Source organism: Pseudonaja textilis, chromosome 1 (assembly GCF_049901715.1).
Source record: "Pseudonaja textilis isolate UNSWEBS1 chromosome 1, rPseTex1.2, whole genome shotgun sequence".
In the NCBI taxonomy this organism is placed as follows: domain Eukaryota; kingdom Metazoa; phylum Chordata; class Lepidosauria; order Squamata; family Elapidae; genus Pseudonaja; species Pseudonaja textilis.
Genome location: NC_141990.1, coordinates 331,080,982 through 331,103,011, shown reverse-complemented (window position 1 = coordinate 331,103,011; position 22,030 = coordinate 331,080,982). Strand labels below are relative to the sequence as shown.

The 22,030-nt window shown below is 45.0% G+C and overlaps 3 protein-coding genes and 1 long non-coding RNA gene across 17 annotated transcripts in view; 3 read left to right on the top strand and 1 right to left on the bottom strand.

Annotated features, from left to right (window-relative positions):
• ZNF414 (zinc finger protein 414) overlaps positions 1-9,516 on the top strand; it is a 30,411-nt gene extending 20,895 nt beyond the window's left edge. For both annotated transcript variants that reach the window (XM_026698876.2, XM_026698875.2), the window contains exons 6-8: positions 1,243-1,763; positions 8,011-8,169; positions 8,689-9,516. In XM_026698876.2, coding sequence (XP_026554661.1) covers positions 1,243-1,763; positions 8,011-8,169; positions 8,689-8,765 — 757 coding nt within the window. In that variant the 3' untranslated portion in view covers positions 8,766-9,516. The remainder of the gene's footprint in view (positions 1-1,242; positions 1,764-8,010; positions 8,170-8,688) is intronic.
• LOC148128415 (uncharacterized) overlaps positions 1-22,030 on the top strand; it is a 101,066-nt gene that overhangs the window by 49,980 nt on the left and 29,056 nt on the right. The gene's annotated exons all lie outside the window — the stretch shown is intronic.
• LOC148128416 (uncharacterized) lies at positions 3,038-4,633 on the top strand. The gene is given in 3 exon segments (XM_087922861.1): positions 3,038-3,961; positions 3,963-4,054; positions 4,056-4,633. Coding segments are annotated over 3 exon segments (1,407 nt in total). The 5' UTR covers positions 3,038-3,157; the 3' UTR covers positions 4,567-4,633.
• MYO9B (myosin IXB) overlaps positions 9,887-22,030 on the bottom strand; it is a 77,903-nt gene continuing 65,759 nt past the window's right edge. For 4 of the 13 annotated variants that reach the window (XM_087922852.1, XM_026698871.2, XM_026698870.2 and 1 more), the window contains 9 exons: positions 21,111-21,303; positions 19,922-20,050; positions 18,273-18,378; positions 14,893-15,024; positions 14,094-14,217; positions 12,683-12,730; positions 11,720-11,850; positions 10,885-11,012; positions 9,887-10,726 (listed from right to left, as the gene is read on the bottom strand). In XM_087922852.1, the coding sequence (XP_087778978.1) occupies positions 10,512-10,726; positions 10,885-11,012; positions 11,720-11,850; positions 12,683-12,730; positions 14,094-14,217; positions 14,893-15,024; positions 18,273-18,378; positions 19,922-20,050; positions 21,111-21,303 (1,206 nt within the window). In that variant the 3' untranslated portion in view covers positions 9,887-10,511. Of the gene's footprint in view, positions 10,727-10,872; positions 11,013-11,719; positions 11,851-12,682; positions 12,731-14,093; positions 14,218-14,457; positions 14,544-14,892; positions 15,025-18,272; positions 18,379-19,921; positions 20,051-21,110; positions 21,304-22,030 lie in introns of those variants that run through there. The other 9 variants (XM_087922848.1, XM_087922847.1, XM_026698872.2 and 6 more) reach the window with 6 other exon arrangements.

The following is a 22,030-nucleotide window of genomic DNA, read 5'->3' as shown; positions in this document are numbered from 1 at the left end:
TGGAAAGAGATATAGAGTGCTAATGAAAACCAGGTCAACGTTAAATAGATCTCTCTCCAATTAGCTCTTCTCTTTCTCATGTGTTTGAATCCCCAGTGAAATATAAAACTTGGCATCTGAATCTGGGGCAGGTCACTGTCAGCTTAACCTGAAAATAAGGAGTAGAAATTGTTTTGGAGTTCACCTAGGCTGGGGAATTCTGGGAGTTAAAGTCCACACATCTTAAAAGTTGCCAAGGTTGAGAATCTAGGCCAGCCCCTGCACAATGTCACCATTGCATCCCTGTCAGGTTGCCATCCTGCACCTGTTTAAATACCCCACCCAAAGGGAGAGTCCAAATATCTTACCCATCTCCCTCATAGAAGAGCTTTTGAATTTATTAAGATAACATCCATCACTGCCTGGACCTATGTACTGCCTATCCACTGCCTATGTATCAGCTGTAGATTCTATGCTTATATCCTGGTATCACACAATGTACCAAGCATTTGATTTTACAAACAGTAGTGAACGGGTTTGCATCCTGATTGAGGAAATTGTGCAAATCTACCCTATAGTGATATAGCTAATAGCCTGGAACTAGCTGAAGCCTACCTAAACTCATCAATGAATCTGAACAAGTTTACCAATTATTTCAGGCGTGTTGTTCTTTATTTCTAAGTAATGCAAACAGATTTAGTGATAATTCATAGCCTAGGATAGTGTGTATAAGAGCTACTTTAGGTTTACAAGACTCTTACGTCTTCAGTGAAAAGCTCTTTTCAGATCCCTGTTCTTTCACTTATGCCCACAATGTTTCAAATCCCCTTCCCGTTTTCACTTATGCTCAGGACAGCACTGTTTCCGAGAGCCAATTCGGTCTAGTATTTAGGTACTAGCTAGAAAGCAGGAGACCGTGAGTTCGAGTCCCACTTTAGCCATGAAAGCCGCCTGGGCGACTTTGGGCCACTTTCTCTTAGTCCAACCCAACTCAGGGTTCTTGTTGTGGGGAAAATAGGAGGAGGAAAGTATGATGGATATATTCACCCCCTTGAGTGATTAATAAAAATTATAAAGGTGGGATAGAAATAAAGTGATTCACCAGTTCCCACCAAAATCTGCCATTCCTTGTTTTCTGGATATCTCCACATAGTAAGCAAATGTTGGGAATGAGAATGCCGTCGTTGATAAGCCCGTTGGAAACTCAGCGCTGAATGCTTTGTTTAGCCTGTTCTGTTTTCATTCCCCCCTCTCCCCCCCCAGGTGTGAGAACTGCATGTCACGTTTCCGAACCCATCGCTCCCTTTTCAAGCACTTGCACAGCTGTTCTGATGCCACCACCGCCGCTTCCCCAGCCCTCACTTCGGAGAAACCCATCTTTCAACCTAGCTCTGGCCTGGAAAAAGAGCCCCCGGGGAAATTGCTGGAGGAGCTTCCAAAACTCCAGAGCTTCATACAGCACTTCAAAAAAGAAGCTCTTCTCCCTGGCACAATGGACACTCCTCTGGCCACTGACTCGCTTCCGGCTGGACTCCCTGGCCCCTTAGAATCTGGGCCATTGCCAACATCTACGTATCCTCTGCTGGAGCAATCCCTGTTTGGACCACCCTCCCTGACAAAATTCTCTGGGCCACCTCACCCTTCAGTTTCAGGGTCCTTCTTGCCCTATATGCACCCCACGTCCTATGCTTTACCTCAAGCTGCAGTGCAGAACCGGCTCAGGCCTTTTTTGCCAGCAGGCCAAGGCCTCCCTGTCTCCAATGCTGTGTGGAAGAAAAGCCAAGGTGAGCGGCTACCCTATTCCATTTTTCAATATAGTGTATGATTCCACCATTCCTGCTCTAAAGTTAGTCTTCATCTCAGGCTGGTGTTGACCCCTTTTGGAGTTGTACATTAATGTCCAGCATTTTACTATGTTACTGTGTGTGTGTGTGGGCAAGAGATGCCACTGTATGCTTGAGACCATATTTAACTCTTGAATTTAACATGGAGGTATACGGGTGTAGGACTGAACCTTCTGGCATTTCCTTTTATATCTCTCATCTCAGTAGAAACTATTAATGTATAATTCTTCATTGTGGTGGAGATAGCACTCAGGACTGGGTGATCAGTCTCCGCTGCTGATTGGACTGAGTCTGTCAAAACTCTTAGGACAGACACTCCTTCTGTTGCTAGGGTCCTCCCAGAAATTGACTCAGTCAGGTAGCTGGATGACGTGTTAATTTCTTCTAACAAATTCAAAAAAATCTTTAAAACTTGATTTGGAAAACAGGAATAAAATCACCAATCCTGAATACTATCGCAAAGCCAGAACCACTCTACCACTTTGACAGCTGTCAAACGGCAGCCGCAACCGGGGCTTCGGACGTCGGATCAGCTGAGGGCCAATCTAAAAAGTACTGAGGTACTGGTTGCATGAGGTGTGTTGAAACACCTTCCACACCACTTCCCTGCACTTTGGCTTGGTGAGGCTCTCAGCGGCTTCAAATGGCCGTTGCAGACGCAGAAATTAACCGCGGTAGCATTTAAAGGGGCAGAAGACTGCAGCGAAGACCAGCAGAGCTACAGGCAGGTAGGGAGAGTAGATTTAGGTAGGAAACTGACAAAAAGGTTGCGGCGTAATTGGTGGTAACTCTGGAATATCATCGTCGGAGTTAAAAATGGCTGAATCGCAAAATGCTATCCGCGCTGTCAGGAGAGTGGAGGAGACGGCTCGCAGGCTGTCATGCTCTCTAAGCCCAGCAGCCCCAGGACAGATGGCTTCCTTTTACAGCCCCAAGCCAAAGGACAAGGCTGCAGGAACCCGAAAGGGCTCCAAGGCAGCAGAGAGGGACAAGCGCCGCAGAGACAAGGCGCTGGATAAGTTATGGGCTTGAGGGAAAGAGCAAAATGATGAAGAAATGGTGTCCAGTATAATTTCCCGCCCAAATGAGGAACGACAGTTTTTGAGAGGAGAGAGGCAACTGCAAACTGACAGGACTGCAGTAGCAGAAGCAGCCATAGGGGGAGCTGAAGAGCAGCAGGAATCTATTGAGGCTTCTGAGATTAGAATTTTTTTCTCTGTCTGCCCAGCAACAGAGCAACTGACAGTCACTGATCAGAGACACAGAATGGCTGCAGAGGCGACATTTACTCCTATGTCAGCTGGGATGAGACCAGTTATGAGTTCCAAGTTAATATGCAGGCTATGCTAAATGAGGCAGTGAGGCAAGGGGTGTCAGCTGTCTTGAGACAGACCAGAGGCTCACCCTCAGAGAGTTCAGTTTCTTCGTCCAGATATAGTAGGAGACACAGGCCTCATAATGGTGATGATCTTTCCCTGCATACAGAATCAGGTGTATATATATTCCTGCTGAAAGCTCCCAGTCTTATCACATCTGACAGTGGCCAGATGATGGACAGGAACTATTCGGATGACGAAGGCCTCAACGATGCTGACCAAGGCTCTGTCCCGGGCTTGTTCCAACCTGCCATCTTTAGGTCTCTCCTCTCTAAGACCAAAAAGGCCACAGGGCGAGGCTTGGTCTCTGAGCCACAGGAGCCTGCAAACCCCTCTGAGGACCCCAATGACCGACTGTTTTCAAAGAAAACAGTCACAGCGGATGTCATCCCTGTGCCAAAGTTGTTCACCAGAGTCAGCCAAAGGCAGTGGTCATCCCTCGGGTCCAATCCAAGCCCTTCCACCCTGGACAAGAAATTGTTTAATATAGGAGGCGATCTCTCCAAGGCCCTGGAAGTGCCCGATGTTGTCACCCCAGTTGCAGCCCTGCAAGCCAACACAGACATCCCTGGGAAGCCTGAGGACTCGCTGATGGCTGAGGACAAGAAGGCTGAGCAAACGTTGCAAAGAACACACCTGTCAGCAGCATGGGCAGTGAAGGCTTCCACAGCCGCATCTTTCTTTAACAGGGCCTCTATCATCTGGCTTCAGGAGCTGCAAAAGAGAATTCCACTGGATGATGTCAGATCACACCAACATGTGAAAAAAACTATTGGCAGCACTGGAATTTTCAGCTGATGCCACACTGAGTGCTGCCAGATTTGCATCTACGGCAATAGGGGGAACGGTGACCTCGTCGCTTGCTCTGGCTAAAGCAATGGCAGGTTGATATGAGGCACAAGTGGAGGTTGGCCACGGCCCCCTTTAAAGGGGATACATTATTTGGAGAGACTCTGGACAAGGTCCTGGTGGGCTCCAAGGACAAAGGGAAGGTCTTGCCATCCAGGTCCAGAAAGAGTGAATTTAGATCAGTACCCTATGTCAGACGTTCCTATTATAGGACCCCTGAAGCAGGAGCGGGATTCCCCAAACCCCAGAGGCCTTTCACCCCAGGCAGGAACAAAACCAGGACAGGACAGGTAGAAATTGTCCTTTTAACAATTAGTGGCCCTTTCGAAGGGCTGGGGGTCGTCCCTTCTGACGCCCCAGATAAAATGGATGTCAATCCTCCCATTGGGGGATGTCCGGCCTTGTTTGCCAGACATTGGGAGGAAATAACCACTGACACCTGGGTCCTGGGAGACAGTCCACTCAGGACTGTCTGTAGAATTCCTCTCTATGCCCCCAAGGTTTTTTATTGTTTGTAATCCCCAAAGCCTCGGGGGGATGGAGGGCAATTCTGGATTTGAAGCATCTTAACCGCTGGGTGAAATACAGGCGGTTCAATATGCATTCACTCCAGTCCATCCTGGAGGGAATTAGGGAGGGAGACTTCTGACCTCCATTGATTTAACTGAGGCCTATCTCCATGTCCCTATTATCCCTGCACATCGACAATTCCTCAGGTTCTGCTACAATGGGAGGCACTACCAATACAGGGCCTTGCCCTTTGGACTTTCCTCAGCCCCCAGGTCATTCACTAAGCTGCTGGCAGCTCTGGCAGCCCACCTTAGGGCTATCCCAGTTAGAGACCAGTGTTACCTTGATGACATCCCGGTCCAGTCATCTTCCCCATCTAGGGCAGTAGAGGATTTAGAGCTCACCATTCAGGTGCTCCAAGAGCATGGCTTCTCTGTCAACGAGGCCAAAAGCCACTTCACTCCCACCAATACCTTACTCCATCTGGGAGCTATAATACCTTTTCCTGCACGGTGTCCTTATCCCAAGAACACCAGGAGAGTATCAGGGAGTTAATTGGACAAGTAAAATCTAAACCTAGAGTGTCCCTGGCTACGCTTTCTAAGCTCCTGGGAAAAATGATATCATGCATTAATATAGTGCCCTGGGCTAGATTGCATGCCAGGTCACTCCAATGGTTTCTTCTACCTTATCAGAAGACAGGTAGGAGTTGTTCCCTCTTACAGGTTAGATTAACTCTGTTGGTCCTTAAGTCTTTACGATGGTGGTCATCTGAGGCACTTTCCATGGGACTCCTATTCAAGGAACCGGACAGGTTAGCGCTGACCACAGTTGCCAGCCTTCATGGCTGGGGTGCCCATATTCAGTCCAGGGTGCTCCAGGGACAACGGTCCCAGGCAGATTTGGGCCATAATATTAATTGGCTAGAGCTTCGAGCAGTCCATTTGGCCCTGAAACAGTTAGAGGACGTTGTGTCAGATAAGGACATCCTGATCTTGACTGACAATGTGTCAACCAAGGCACACATTAACCACCAAGGGGGACTCATTCAGGGCCTTTGATGCTAGAGGCAGAACAGCTCTGTTTATGGGCAGAGAGACACCAGGTATCACTCAGAGCTGAGCACATTGCAGGTGTGGCCAATGTTGAGGCTGACCGGCTTAGCAGAGCCACCATTGACCATGCAGAGTGGCGTTTGCACCCCGATTTGTTTCAGGAGCTGTCGGAGCGCTTCGGATACGCAGAAGTGGATCTCTTCGCTTCCCAGGACAACACGCAACTCCCGAAATTCTATTCCAGGTTTGCAGTTCTGGGGGCGGAGGGAACGAACGCCTTACGCAGCCATTGGCCAAGGGAGCTCCTGTATGCATTCCCTTCCCTGCCCCTGATCCTGAGCATCATCCAGAAACTGTTGGCGGAAAGAGCAGAACTTATCCTTGTAGCCCCGCATTGGCCCAGGAGGCCATGGTTTGCAGACTTAGTAAACCTTTCCATTTCCAGACCTTGGAAGATACCGGAGGACAGAGTGTTGCTCAGCCAGGGGCCAATCTTGCATCCAGAGCCCCAGTCTGGAGATTGAGTGGGGATCTCTGATCCGGGACAATTATTCCTCCAGAGTAATAAGAACTATCCAGGCCTCCAGGAGACACTCCACCAACCGCATCTATGATTCAACCTGGAAGGCTTTCAGCGAATGGTGTTGAAAGTATGACATTGTCCCTTCTGGGGCCTCGATTGCCCAGGTACTGGACTTCCTCCAAGAGGACCTAGACAAGGGACTTTCATCTAACACTCTGCGGAGGCAGATTGCAGCCTTGTCCTCTGTTCTATCCATGGGAGGAGTGAAACCTTTGTCTAGACATCCCACGGTCTGCAGGTTTCTGAAAGGTGCTACATACCTGAGGCCTCCAGTGGTTCATCGATATCCGACATGGGACCTCTCTAAAGTACTGCAGTCACTGACTGAGGCCCCATTTGAGCCACTGAGGTCAATTCCCTTGCAGTTTTTGTCTTGTAAGGTAGCCTTTCTGGTAGCAATCACCTCTGCCAGAAGGATTTCGGACCTGGCAGCCTTGTCTCTCAGGAAAGACCTTTGTGTGTTTCACACCAATTGAGTGGTGTTAAGAGTAGACCCTTCATTCATGCCAAAGGTAAACTCGTGGTTCCACAGAGCACAGGAACTAATTTTACCTGACTTTTGTCCGCATCCTGTGCACACATTAAAAAGATGATGGCATACTCTGGAGATTTGGAGGACTTTTGAGGATTTACATTAAGAGAACATCATCCTTCAGGAGGTCTGAATCCCTTTTTATTTCCTTTCAACCTTCCACCATGGGCTGCATGGTGACTCCAACGACTGTGGGGAGATGGACAAGCCTACCAAACACAGGGACTTGCAGTTCCTCCAAGGATAACAGCGCACTCAACAAGAAGCGTGGCAATATCGATGGGCGTGGGCCACCCAGGCCTCTCTGGAGGAGGTTTGAAGGACGGCTACCTGGGCCTCCCCTTCTCCATCCATCAGACACCATAAGCTGGACTCATTTCCTTCTGCTGAGGCAGCTTTTGGACGGAGGGTTCTGCAAAAGGTCCATTCTGTATTAGGGACTCGGACCGCACTAGGCCCACCTGTAGGACAGCCTGCTTTGGTATGTCCCAATCCTGAATGCTATCTCCACCCCAATGGTGAAGGGTCGTTGGTTCTAACCTGATACGACCTTTCCCTTTGGGTAGAGATAGCATTCAGTCCCGCCCTTTGGTGGTGCGTTCCGAGTGTAATGGTATATGCTATACTTATAGGAGAACACGTCAGTCTGTCACTATTCCTTTGCCAATTTCTGGGAGGACCCTAGCAACAGAAGGAGTGTCTGTCCTAAGAGTTTTAACAGACTCAGTCCAGTCAGCAGCGGAGACTGATCACCCAGTCCTGAATGCTATCTCCACCCAAGAGAAAGATCTATCAGGTTAGAACCAATGACCCTTTTAAAAGCCAGCTATGTATTCATTTAATTGTCATGCTAATCCGGCCCTCAGTTAACCAGTTTAGAATATAATTGAATACTCTGTCAGACATAGCACTGAAATCAAACTCTTATTACATGCCCAATATTCCCATAATTTACTAAAGAAAATTATTTTTTACACATCCATGTTGGTCTAACAACAGTCTCTACGTTGTTTCAAAAGTACTTCCAGATCGTTTATGATCTGCTCTAGAATCTTCCCAGCTATCAGGAGCTGTAATTTTCGGAATTTTCTTCTTGTTTTTTGTTTTCGTCTTATCCAGTTGTTCTTTACAATATCTCAAAAGAGAGCACATGCACAATTCATCTAAGCCACCAGAGTTCCTTTAGTTATCTTTTCACAAGAGTAGTTCGATCTGCAAAATGGCTTGGGAATCAGGAAACTGACCAGTTGACTGGATTTTCAGCTGCTTCTTTCCATTGCAGGACACTCCTCCAACAGCCGCATTGTATGGGAACACACCCGAGGTCGTTATAATTGCTTACAGTGCCCATATTCCACAGCCTCTCGGGAGGAGATGACCCAGCACACTGAAGACCATCGTAAAAATCCCTCTCCAACCAGTCGCTTGGACGGGGAAATGGGTGAGTGTTAACAGTCACGGGGAATCTTGGTAATGAAATTTTGGAAAGAGGAAAGAAAAACTCACCTGAGAGACCTCTTGTTTCCTTCTTGTTATGGAAGAACTTCTCGGTCTTCTGCTGTCTTTCCCTCATTAATGCAACAGTTCCTCCATTTGATCTCCAGATACAGGAAGGAGTGTTAAAATCCTGAAAATAATACTGGGGTCCCCTCTCTCAGCTTTGACATGCAAATGTATCGGGTTACAAATATGTAATAATTCCTTCAACTATTTTAATGGTTTCCATTTTGTAAAAGGCTTTCCTGAGACCTTCAAAATGACTAAACTTATTTTAAATCCGTGAGGGGTAGGGAGAGCAGGCTGTTACCTGACATTTTAAACCCAACGGTTTTACCTTAATCCTGAAAGAAATACACCCTTCTTTGTAAGTCTCTCCATTTTGATTCTTTGTAGTTCAACTATATTACTGGTACTTTAAACTGACTTTTTCCCCCACTCTTTTTTTTCCCCTCTCCGCCAGATTTTGGTGTTCCTCTTCCTGCATTCCACCCGAAGTTGACACCAGAAGTGGAGAACTCTCTCTTTTCCCCGCTGTGAAGTTTCCATTGGGCTGATTAAGCTGACTTTATTATTTCCCCCGAAAAACAGCATCTGTGTGGAGTTTTTTTTTTTTAATGTGTGCATTCCCCCCACAAAGGAGGCGTCTGGGGACAACCATGTGTCGAATTTAGGCCAGAATTCATCTGCATTCTAGCTTGTCCAGAATGAGCAAGAGCATAGATGCATTCAGCACACTCCTGTTTGTTTCTAGTTATTCACTTTGGCAGAAAAAGCGAAACATCTTTACCCCCCTTCAGTCTGTTTTGTTGAGCACTGCATCTGAATCTAGTCCTTGGCTTATTTCTCAAAATAACCAGCTACTGATATAAGCCAGTGTCCCATTCTTGGCTTAAATCATGTCTGTCAGTTGAAGAATGTCAGGGATTCTGACTACACCGTTCGCTTTTCCATTCTTTATAAACCAGGTTTGAAAGACTTTTATGTGTGCTCAGTTCCCCTCCCACCTACTTCCTCCCAATGCCTCCTTTCAGTTCAAACAAATGTGTTGACAACTGAGTACCATTTAAAAGGAAAGGGAGTGGAAACTGATTACCATTTGAAAGGGTAATTAATTTAATCACCTTTCCTTGCATTTCCTTACTTTTTTTCTATTTAAAATCTACCTTTCTCCTGGTTTTAAGGTAAAAAAAACCTCTTTCTTTGTACAGTCATAACTAGTTATGCTCAGGTTTGTTAAGTGGGCTACTGCTGCTTTTGAAAAAATAAATAAATTGTAATTGTACAGAAAGGTATGTCTTATGTCTGTAGTGTTTAGAAGGAAAGCAGGAAAATGCCTCAGTTTCTTTATCTTTCTGCTCCTACTTATCTAAGTCCTTCTGCTCCTACTTATTTATTATGAAGTCCCAAGAATGGTAACAGGCCACACCAACTAATGGGTCTTTGTTTATGGGTCGATTTTCAATACTGCTCCACCTGAGTTTTCACCAAAGGGCCTATCAGAAGAGCATGTTTGATTTTTCACAGTCTAACTTAAAACTCCAACAGATCAAACTAATCTCAGCAGTTAGAGTGACAGATCTGCTCCCCTTCTACCTACTATAGTGTTCCAAAATAGGAGCAAGGCCCTTGGTATTGCGCTGTCAATAACTCCCAATGCCTTTTTTTTTCAAAAAAAGTGCAGTTTTAATATAAACGTTGATATTTTTGGTCTCCATTAAATGGTTACTACACAAATTAAAAAGTTCTTGTAAACCAATTGGAAGTTGTCATCATCCAAGAGCGAGAGCGAGAGACTTTAAAGCAGAAACAAGAGTTATTGAGTGGCTTGACTGTCCGTTTGGTCCTATGAAGAGCCTGTTGCAAGCAGGTGGGAAGAAGCCAGGCTTGAGTGGACTGCTGGGCAGAGAAGGGAACTTCGCACCTCATCCCAGAAAGTGGAAATCGGTTCAGAGCTGTAACTATTGATCAACATTTGATCAGATCAGAGAAGCACCAATGGTTTCCCAGATTCAATATTGACCAAAAGCTCTGGTGCAAATCATGACCTTTCTGTTTGGATGAGCAGCAGAACTTTTAAATACTGGACTTGACCAGGTTTGGAATAGGGCAGTGTTATCTAACAGCTCCCGAAGCAGGAGTGCCAGTTACCCCTTTTTGACCTTCACCGAGCCTGCCTCTCCCGTTTAGCTTTTAAGATGACTGTTCTTAGTACAGTCCTGTGAGCAGTTCATCCTAGAAAAGAGGCAGTTCTTGGAGCAGAGAGAGAGTAGGTCTGTTAGTTTCTCAATCCTGGAAGACGGCTTGGGCTTGGCTATGTGCATCCCCTGGAGTTTGATTAAGAGGGCTTCCCTTGAGCAGAAGCAAAGAGGATGGCCCACATGTGGTGGATAGGTGAGGAGGAGCTGGATCTACCTTGGCTGAAGACGGCAGCGTCGTCGGTGATCCAGTCGCTTCTTTGGCGGAGAGGCTGATGCACTGAGCAGCAGCCTCTTTGTTTCCTTTCAAGAGAAGTAGAGAGCTTGGGTAAGAAACCTGTTGCAAAGGGTTTTTTTTGTTTTGCTGTTGCAGTTGAAAGTTGCAGAAAAGACCGGTGCTGGGCCAGCAAGGGAATGATTGGGGGTGGGGGGGCGAAACTGCACAATACCTTAATACTGACCTTCAGGGTCACAGCCCCCCACGCGCTCCTCTAACAAGCTTTCTGTGCTAACCGATGTCTCGGAATCGACATTCTCCTCATCAGAACAACGCTGGTCCAATTCGGGGAGCCGGTATGTTATGTCTTCCCTAAAGAAGTGAGGGAAAAAAAAAGACAAGGTACAACATTCCATGGGAGGGCTGGAATAATTTCAGTGACGGGTAATGAAAAGAGTTGAGTTTTCTGCCTCTCCTTTCAAAGCCTTTGATCCATCAAGTCCAATGTTGCTGTTGGAACCAGGGAAGGGCGACTATTATTGGGGTGGAATAAAGTCTATTGGTGGGCTTCATTTGCTATTGAAGGAGGAGAGCAACTCAGGGCAATCTGGGAGAGGCTTTCACACAAGCCTAAAATAGCAATAGCCCTTAAAACTTAATGTACAGCTACATAGTGTTTTACAGCCCTCTCTTAAGCGGTTCACAGAGTCAGCCTATTGCCCCCAACAATCTGGCTCCTCATTTTACCCACCTCGGAAGGATGGAAGGCTGAGTCAACCTTGAGCTGCTGAGAACTGAACTGCCAAACTGCAGGCAGCTGGCAGTCAGCAGAAGTAGCCTGCAGTACTGCACTCTAACCACTGCGCCACTGGGCTCATTTCAAAATAGATTTGAAAGTCCTAACAATCCTCTCATGCTTTGCAATGCAGGCTCCATTTTTTTTAAATACTTTGCAAGAACCAATTCTGCTGGAAGACTTAAGCACAGCTCTTCTTGATAGATTCTGAGAGCTGGCAGATGAATTCAGAGACCGAAGCTTCTGTCTTGCAGAGGGTAGGCCTTTACAAGCCATCACTCACTTCTCTTCCTTTATTGATTGTATCCGTTCCATCAACAGCTCCTTCTCCCTGTTGTCTGTTTCCTCCTCTTCAGGCAAAAGTCCAAGTTTAGGTGTGGCACTGCTCACTCCTACGGTCTGGGGACTCTTGCTCTGCAGGACGGAAAGAGAGCTATATCATCCCTTTGGCTAAGGATACAGCAAATCATCAAGCCTGGGTAGACAGGAGCAATTAAATCCCACAAGTTAATTCTCTTGTGAACTGCAATAGATCATGAAGCAGCCTCTGCTCTGGCTGAACAATTTAGCTTTCCAGGCTTGAAAGTATAATTTAACAAGCCAGGAAAATAATGACAAAGTGGGGTAGTTCTGAATACAGGAAGCCTAAGCATGGGATACCTGCTGATAGTTGTTTTAGAGCAAGCTGTCCTTAGTACTGAATCCAACTTGCAGGGCTACGATGAATATAAAACAGGAAGAATCAATTTTGAATCCCAATGCAGAAAAGCAGGTACTGTTTCACAAACTCCCTCCCAAAGGTATAAATCTGAGGCCCGAAATTTAAATTTACTGTGCCTTGGGATATTATAAAAAAAGGGTTAAGGCTGCTCCCGAGCAGGTGCACAGAAATGTCTTCCTTTGACAAGAGCCAACCACCAGATTCCCACACAGAGACACACAAACCTGGGTTAGTGTAAACAAATTCAAAGGGTTAAGCATCCAAGGCCGAAGTTGGATGCAGGGGTATCTTTTTTATTTTTTCTATGAAGCATTGGTTAATATCTCTTGCAATCCACTATCCAATCCCCATAATTAATTGGGAAAACAGGGAAAATGTGCACAGGTGTAAAACATGCAGAGTTTTAAAGTGAGGGGTTTTGAAGCATTCAGCGTGTGAACAGCCTTCCCTGATCTTTAGCTGATGCTGGGAGAGGCAGAGTGAGGAAGGGAGCAGCGTTCCATGCACTTGAATGCTTTCACCTACCCGGGCTCCCTCGCGGGGAGAGGAAAAGGCAAGTTTTACTGGCCACAACTAGAGAAAAGGAGAGATGAAGGGCACATTCATAGGAGACCAAAACATTTTCTCCAACTCTCCAGGGATAAAAAAAAGACTTCAAAGATTAAAAGAATATACAGTACATGTCAAAGTTAAAAAATGTAAAAATGCCGCACGTGTGATTTAAACAACCCTAATACATGTGCAAGATTCGAAAACTAATACGATATTAAACTTATTGGAATTATATAGCTGGGATGAGTTTTGAGATTGCTTGAGCCAGCCTTCCACAATCAAACAGATGAATTAAACAGCAAGAGCAACCATTTCTACCCAGCAGGGGTTTTGGGATTCCTCGACCAGGAAGTATGACTAGTGTAACCCCACTGCTCAGAATTTCTTTTTAAGAATATACCCAACCCATATAAAATCAACCCCTAGACATAATGTTCGATGTAGATTTTGTGTATATTTGTAGATATTGTATTCTCAAATTGCAAATGGAGACGTGGGTGTACTCTATCTTATCTTCATTTTTAAGTGCTTTGGTTTTATTGTATTGCGAACAGCTGCTGGGGTGCGTCCACAGTTTCGTTGTACTTGTACAATGACAATAAAGTTCTTCTAATTCTAATTCTAAAGGAAACAAAATATAAACATCGGGCTCCCAATGCTTAACAGCATAGCCCGTTACCAAAAGCTACTAAAGAGAAGCAACAGGGCTGCACCTGTATCTTTCTCCTCAAAGGAGACATTTATCATGGTGACCAAAGTGGCTTCGGTCTTTCTAACAGGGTCTGTTTGTTCTTCCAGTAAAGGAGGGCCCACCCTTTCCTGAGATAATTCTGTCCCACTATCAAGGAGCTATCAAATCAGGAAGTTCAGCAAAAACCTGTTTCAATACATCAATTATTTCTATGGTTACCTTCTAGAATAATAGAGACAGGTCTGCTTCTTCTATTGGGTACAATACATGAAAACTTATTAGTTTTTCAACTCCCTCTCACAGGAATGTTTTCCAGACTTCACCATTTTGACTCACACACCCAGAATGTCTTCCAAAATGTATGTGCTGAACTGGACTCTGTGCAAATGGCCTCTGCACCCCAGATGCAGTGGGGACAATCAGGAGACTATAACAGAACTACTTGTGACTGGACACATCCCAACTTTACAATCATTTACTGAATTGTATTTAGAGATTATATCAGAACTGCTTTAAACAAAGTCATTTTTTTTAAACTTTCCAACTTCCACTCACACAAAAATAAGACCTTGGGAATGTCGCATGAAGTCACACATTACATATCAGCCTTGCTGTGTGAGATTAATAGAAAAGTCACACTTCTGTTGTGAAATCTCCATCACATTTCATGCCAAGTGCAATCGCAGTGCTTACTTTGTTCTGTCGAAGCAGTGAAAGCCGCCGTAGAGCAATGCTTTCCGCTGCTTCTAGTTGGCAAATTTCATCCATCTTCATGCTGTACTTTCTCAGCTGTTCCTTGATGATCATCTCCACACACCTATGCATAGGTAGGGAAGAGAGAGAGAACAAAAGGAGAAATGGAGAAAACAACCACAGATCATTCCCTTGATGGATGGAAGAAGAGAGGATGAACGGATCAGGTGAATGCACGCATGGATAAACGGGCTGACAGAAGATACACCATTCTCCCAACAATACAATTATGAACATGTCAGAGTAGGGAAAGTCACTAGATGGTCACATGCACTGATGTTGTGTATATTAATAACCAGCCAACCTCCATTTCCCATCAGATCCACCTTTCTGTCTCCCTCTTCCAACAGAGATACCATCCGAGTTCTACCATCTCTCACAGGAAGCCATCTGAATCAGAAAAAGGAGATCGGTTCAAGAAATGTGAAAAAGAATGTGATATTTGGCCAGGAGATTGAAAGTGAGAGATGGAAAATTAGATTCAGGCTTCTATAACTTGCAGGGAAAAAGAGAATAGACAATTCTGTAGTCAGATGATAGAAATAAAATTCACCCTAAAGATCTCTGGAACATTTGCTTTTGGAGACTGCCAAGGCTAGGCCTCATTATATCTGTAGAGATTTAATTAGCAATGCCTATTCTACATAGAACACTGAAGAAGTTTATCCGTTCCCACAATTTCTATTATTCAGGAAAGGGCAGAAGCCTCACCGTTCACAGGCAATCTAGGATAACTCACGTGGTTGTTTTGGAGACATCCTTCATGCTAGTGAGAGGATCCAAGTTGTCAGGACAGCGCAAGAGGCAGGGGGCAAAGACAATGGCCAGGGCATTGGGTGACATCCGATTGACTTCTTCCACCACGGCTACCCTGTGTTTGGGTATGAGAAGAAGTTTTTGTGTGTGTTTAAAGCATGCTAGGTTAGAAAGAGAAACAAAGAATATTGGCTTATATTATTTACATAGGCAGCATCTTTTGCCAACCCACTAACTTTTGTCTTCATTAGCTAAATATTGTGGTAAACTTGATTTTAACACAATTTTCTCCCCCCATAATAGTTCCTTTTCCATGAAATCCACCCTTAACTTCTTTCGCCATACCATCTACTACGCACTGAATAAAAAATGTAAAACCTATATATCATGTGTATAGTGAGTCAGATTGTTCCAGAATGTTCTGCTTCCAATTGATATAGCTATCAAGTGATACTGAAGATTAGATCTGAATCTTCTAAATGAAGAACAGGTACGTTCATGTATATTCCATCCAGTAAGGCTTTTTACAAGAAATACATTATGGTCCTTTCCAAAGGTGATGCGTATGAGATCGGTTTGTTTGAGAACATGGTTTTATATCCTGCCCGATTTTGAAAGACTCGAAGTAAGAAGATACTAACAATGAAGATGATAATAACACAGAAGCAGACAACTAACAATCTAAAAGACTTCTTGCATGCTATTAAATCCAAAACGCTCATCAAGCAGATTTTGAGGCATTCCACATCTTGGAAGGGTAGATATTAAACAATATGGGAGGATTTTATTAGCCTCCTACTACCTTGATTTTATATGAGTGGGGATCCTCAACAATTCCTTCTCGTAAAAATGCAAAGGGTGGGCTAGATCTTGATGGAGGAGACTATCTTGTAGATTGGGAGGCAAACCATGTAAGGCTTTAAAGGGGACAACCACCATATTGAACTGGATCCAGAAGCAAATACTTAAGCAAACACAGCAGCTGTATCACTGGTGCTAAGCAGCCAAATTGCTCTTACTAGTTAGCGGATGAATCATTGCACTTTGGATCAAATAAAGACTTCCAAGGTGCTTTCATATAGAAATGCATGCTGTAATTTTTTTAATTGTCAGGTGACCAGGACATAAGTCAGTATAGTCATAGCATTTTCATCTAGATGTCTTGCAGCTTCATTGGAAGTTGGGCAGCAAATACATTTTAATAATAATAAACTGGCTTGCCAGTTGGAATAAAACATCCCCACCATGGTTTCTACCTGCTTCAGCAGGAGTCATAATTCCAGAATGACCTCTTAAAGGATTTGCTTCTTAAAGAAGGCAAACCCATCAAGATCTAAACCAGAATTGGGACAAGCCAGATCTATAGCTGGCAAACAGCAACTCCATGTTGCAAGGATTTGAGCTTGTCTTGACCCATAGAGGTCCTCAAAGCCTGTAGGTCCCAAGTCAGGATTTTTATAGTATTTCTGGCTTGGCCTGGGGTGACAATGTATCATTGAGCATTATCAACATACTATTGACACCTCATTCCAAAGTGATGGACGACCTTACCCCAGGGTTGGGATCCGACAGAGTTAACTACCAGTTCGATGATTTAAGAGGTTTGGTGATTTACAATGTGCTTTTCTGCACGCTGCGCCTGTAAATCATCATCAGCACGCTGCATGCAGAGAAGCAGCCTTTGAAACAGCACTTTTTTCCTGCTTTTTTAACTGCAGCTGTGCCTCGCACGGCAGCTGAAGTTGAAAAAAGCAGGAAATAAAGGTCAGGAAAGAGCCCGGGTGGGCAGGTGGGCAAAAACATCAGCAGACATACAACCGGTTCTGTGTCTGCTGCTCTTCAGAGCTACCGGTTCTACAGAGGTGGACAGAACCGGTAGAAAACCACCCCTGCCTTACCCAGTGGTTTCATGTACATGTTGAATAAAATGAATCTTGCAGTGACTCTCACTGGAGTAACTACAAATTTTACTCTTCCTCCGTATGCGTTTTCTGAAGCCCTCCACCAAGGAAGGGCTAGTACCACTATAGAACAGTATCTCCAATCCCCAAACTTCACAGATGTTTCAGATATATAACATGATCTATGTTGCGTTCTAGTAAAATAAATAATTGGTGCATCTTCCTTCTGAAAAGCTTTTTTGGGAGGCTGGTATGTAAGATGAAGTATCTATTCCTAGAACTTTCTGGTGCTTCCTTGAAAGTTTGTTTTCCTGCCAAAATCCACAGATCTTTTCCTGAGTGGTTTGTGTGTTTTGGGAAGCAAATTTTCTGGAACCGGAAGTGGTTCATATATAGACCTTAGTCCTGAAACTGCAGTCATAACTGCATGAACCAACACCAGTTCCAGTAATTTATTTTCACAAAGCAGATGAACCATCTCTAAAACTGTCGGATTGGCACAGAGGAATTGGCTGAAGAATTCTGGGAGTTGAAGTCCACAAGTCTTAAAGTTGCCAAGTTTGGGAACCTGTGGATTAGTATATCGGGGAGAAAAATGAACATTCCAGAAAATACTACTTAAATGTTCCTAGAACAAACTCCACAGTTTTACTTGTCTAGATTTTCCCATCACTCATCTTCATAAATGGAAGCAACAGGGATGAAGATAACAGAGTGACCTTGGAGGTCTTCTAGTCCAACCCCTGCTCAAGCAGGAAACCCTATAACCATTTCAGACAAACTGTTGTCCATTTGTCGAGATGGAACGTTCTGCAAGCAAAGCAGATGTTTCGTCAATCGTTAGCCCTTCTTATTCCCCACAGCATAATAATAAGAAATAAGGGAGATGTTTTATTTGTACGAAAGGGGTTGATGAGTTTAACTGATATACTTTTAGTTTACTTTATTGTCATTGCACCTCGTACAATGAAATCAAACACCATCTTCAGTGCACATCATGACCATGAAAATAAACACAAACACACATCCTTCACCCTCCACACATTGAACCGAAAACCCCTGACACTGCACCAACACTGCACTACACAGCAGAATTCAAAAGAGCTACTGCCCTGGGATAGAAGCTGTTTTTCAGCCTATTTGTTTTCTTTATTTTTCTTTATTTTAGATGTTTTTTTATCCCACCTTTATTATTTCCATAAATAACACAGTGATTGTTTTAAAAAGGCCTCTTGATTTCTAGAAGACCTTGCTCTGTTTATACTTTATTGACCTTGGAATCCTGACTTGGTACAACGTAAATTTCAAACAAACTGTAGAGACATTTTTAAAAATATCCAAGTACTTGCTCAAACGTTCTTTGGCTCTTATCAATTTAAATACACAGCATCTCACAGGATCATGGCTATAATCACTTCCCTGACCAGAGGGGAAAGTTAAACTTCAGGATGGTTGTCCTTACTTGACAAGGTGGAAAATCAGCCGTTCCAAGGTGTCATGATTGGCCTGTGGGAGCTGCTCAAGGACGCTGTAAACGGCACAGAGCTGCTCTTGCTTCTCTGGGAGCTCTGGGAGGAAGGAGAATGTAAGGAGAATCCAGTTAGATATAGGTGGTCCCTGACTTACAGCCACAGTTGAGCTCAAACTTGCTAAATAAGATGGTTGTTAAGTGAGTTTTGCCCCATTTTATGACCTTTCTTGTCGTGGTTGTTAAGTGAATCGCTGTAGTTGTTGACAACTGTTAAGTGAATCTGGATTCCCCACTGACTTCTGCTTTTTAGAAAGTTGCAAAAAGGCAATCGCATGACCCCGGGACATTGCAACCGTCATAAATATGAGACAGTTGCCAAGCAAGAGAGCCCTAGTGACGCAGTGGTTAGAATGCAGTACTGCAGGCTAAATCACTGCTCACTCCAGGAGTTCGATTCTGACCTGCTCAAGATTGATTCAGCCTTCCATCATTCTGAGGTTGGCAAAATGTGGACTGATCAAATGATGACTCTGATAAATAGAACAGCAGAGCTGGAAGGGGCCTTGGAGGTCTTCTAGTCCAACCCCCTGCTGAGGCAGGAAACCCTATGCCATTTCAGGCAAATGGTTATCCAATCTCTCTCTAAAAACTTGCAGTGTTGGAGCATTTACAACTTCTGGAGGCAATTTGTTCCACTGATTAATTGTTCTGTCAGGACATTTCTCCTTAGTTCCAAGTTGCTTCTCTCCTTGATTAGTTTCCACCCATTGCTTCTTGTTCTGCCCTCAGGTGCTTTGGAGAATAGCTTGAGCCCCTCTTCTCTGTGGCAGCCCCTGAGATATTGGAGCACTGCTCTCATGTCACCCCTAGTCCTTCTTTTTATCAAACTAGACATACCCAGTTCCAGCAACCGTTCTTTACATGTTTTAGCCTCCAGTCCCCTAATTATTTTTGTTGCTGTCAACTGCTTAGAGGGGGCTATAAAACACTGTGAAGTGGTGTATACCGTGTTTCTCATATAATAAGGCTGGGTCTTTTTTTTTTTTTTTTTGAGCCCCGAAAAAATGGTTAGGCCGTCTTTTCGGGGATGACTTAATTCCCCGCCCCCTTGCATCTTTGGGCGGGCGGCGATGGCTTGGATGTTGACCTCGGCATTGGTGGGGCACTTCGTATCGGGGTCAACGCAGGCAGCACCATATCCGGGTGTGCAACAAAAGTACTTCCTAACGGCAAGCCCCCCCCCCCCACCATTCCCCCCCCATTTCGCATGTTTTAATATAGGCCTTAATATGGGGGGAGGGGCTTAATTTCATTTCATGCCTATAAAACATGATGGGACTTCCTATTGGGGGAGGCCGCATTGTTGGAGAAACAGGGTAGGTGCTATTATTATCCAAATTTTGATCACTTGAGCATGGGGTTGCGGCAATGGTCATGAATGTGAAAAACGGTCACGTCACTTTTCTTCAGTGACATTGTAACTTTGGTCACTGAATGAACCGTTGTCAGTTGAGGACTATCTGTAATATCCGGTATCTATCTAGTCCAGTACCCTATTTCTTACAGAAGCCAAGTGGAGCCAGTCTCACACCGCCTGAGACAAGAATCACCTCTTTTTTCTCAGATGCTTCACCACTTACCCACCGCCCGAAGGAAGTCATTGTACTGAGCAAAAGTCATAAGAGGATCCGGTAACTCTCTCAGCCATTGTTTGAAAATCCCCGTGATGGTATGGATGGGATAGTTCTCTAGCCGCACCGAGTTTGGGTCTGAGAAGGAGAGAAGAAACAAAGAGGCAAAGATTGAAGCTCCTTCAGTCTAGGCAAGATGCAAAGGAATGACAGCTGGAATGCAGTAACTTTGAGATTTTGCATCAAAGATTTTGAATATTTTTTCCCCCTAGTGCAGGAATTGGCAATGTGTGGACCTTTAGCTACTGTTTTCAAATTCAATTCAAGCTATGGTGCATTGTGAACAGTGTGCAAGCATGAACTGAATGGACTAGCAGTCAAACAACTATTTTGCACTCACACTGCAGTCTACTGGCTAATGTAACACTGCCATACGCTAGCTACTGATACGAAATACATATTAGTCAGTGGTGGGATTCAGCCAGTTTGCACTGGTTTGGGTGAAATTACCCCCACCCCCACCCCCACCCCCATCAAAGTGGATCCTGGGTGCTGCACTGCAATGGAGAAAGGGGCAATGGCGAGGCCAGCACGAGGGAAGGAGGAGGCTGCTTTCCCTTTTTCTTCTCCCTGCTTGCTCCTCCTCCTTCCCTCGTGCCAGCCGCTCTGTTTATTTATTTATTGGATTTACATTGCTGCGTATTTGCCCATGGCAAATGGGCCTATGGAGGGCAACATAAACAGAAAGGGTTGCCCATTTCTCCATTGCAGCACAGCGCTCAGATTCCACTTTTGATAGCGGGAGGAGTAATTTAACAACCGGTTCGCCTAGGATCAGGTTAGCCATCATGGGAGGCTCGTCCCGCATGTGGGGTGGAGCTGAAAGACGGGGATGGGCCACGCCTCCCATGACTGACAACCTGACCTTAAATGATTTGAATCCCAACACTGATTACAGTCTAAAAACCTCTGGAGGGTCACAAGTTCTGGTCCTTTCAAGTCTGGTAAGAATTTTGATTTTTCTACGGCTTCATTTTTTTTTCTGTTTTAACTTCTTTAATGGTGGCAATAGCTTCCCTGTGGTTTCCCTCCTTTCCCTCCTCCTCCTCCTCCTCCTCCTCCTCCATCTCCCAAGGAGGGCAGCCCACACGCAATAATGCTACCAAGCGTCCTAGGGAAGAAGCACTTCGAGCCCCACCTGCTTGCAGGGACTGTTTCAACTCCCTCATGCGGTTTGCTGATCCCGACTTCCGGTAGATGCCTTCGGTGTAGAGCCCGTGCATCTCGACATACTCCAACAGCTTCTCCATGACAATCGGGACCGAGTTCTTCTCACTAGTCAGAACGCTGACACTGACTCCAAAGTGACGGGACTCTGGGTCTTGGTCACCCTGTGACCAGAGGTGGAAGAAGAGATTAACCCTTTAGTGACACACGCCGCCATAGAAAGGAGGAGTGCAGAGTTTACAATTAAAGCTTCAGCTCTCTTGAATAGCAAGCAAACCTGGCTTGTGTAATTTCTGATGATAATATAAGGAGCCTTAGTGGCACAGTGGTTAGAATGCAGTGTTGCAGGCTAATTCTGCCCACAGCCTGGAGTTTGATCCTGGCAGGACTCAAGGTTGACTCAGCCTTCCATCCTTCCGAGGTGGGTAAAATGAGGACCCAAATTTGGGGGAGCAATAGCCCAGCGGTCGCCAACCGGTGGGCTGTGAGAAAATTTTGGTGGGCTGCAGAGAAATCTAACCCCCAGAGCACCCCCACAAAGCAATGAATCCAGGCTGCACAGAAACACAAGGCTGCGCTGCCCACACGGCCTGCGGGAACCCTCACCGCCCACTCATTCCTTACCTGGCAAAATTGCCTGCTAAATTGCTATTATTTTTTTTTCCCGACCATCAACTGTTCTGCTATGCCGGAAGTTTTAGATTAGCTAGGAAGCAAGAAATCCTTGGATTTCTTGCTTTCTCTAGCTAGTCTTTAAATCTTCGGCTCTGCTTTTAAGCACAGCCGAATCTCCCTTAGGACTGAAGGTTCTATTGTTCAGTGCAGACTCACAGCAAGCAAATTTTATGTGACAGACTGAGCTAGCTGATGGCAGATAGACAGATCACTGAA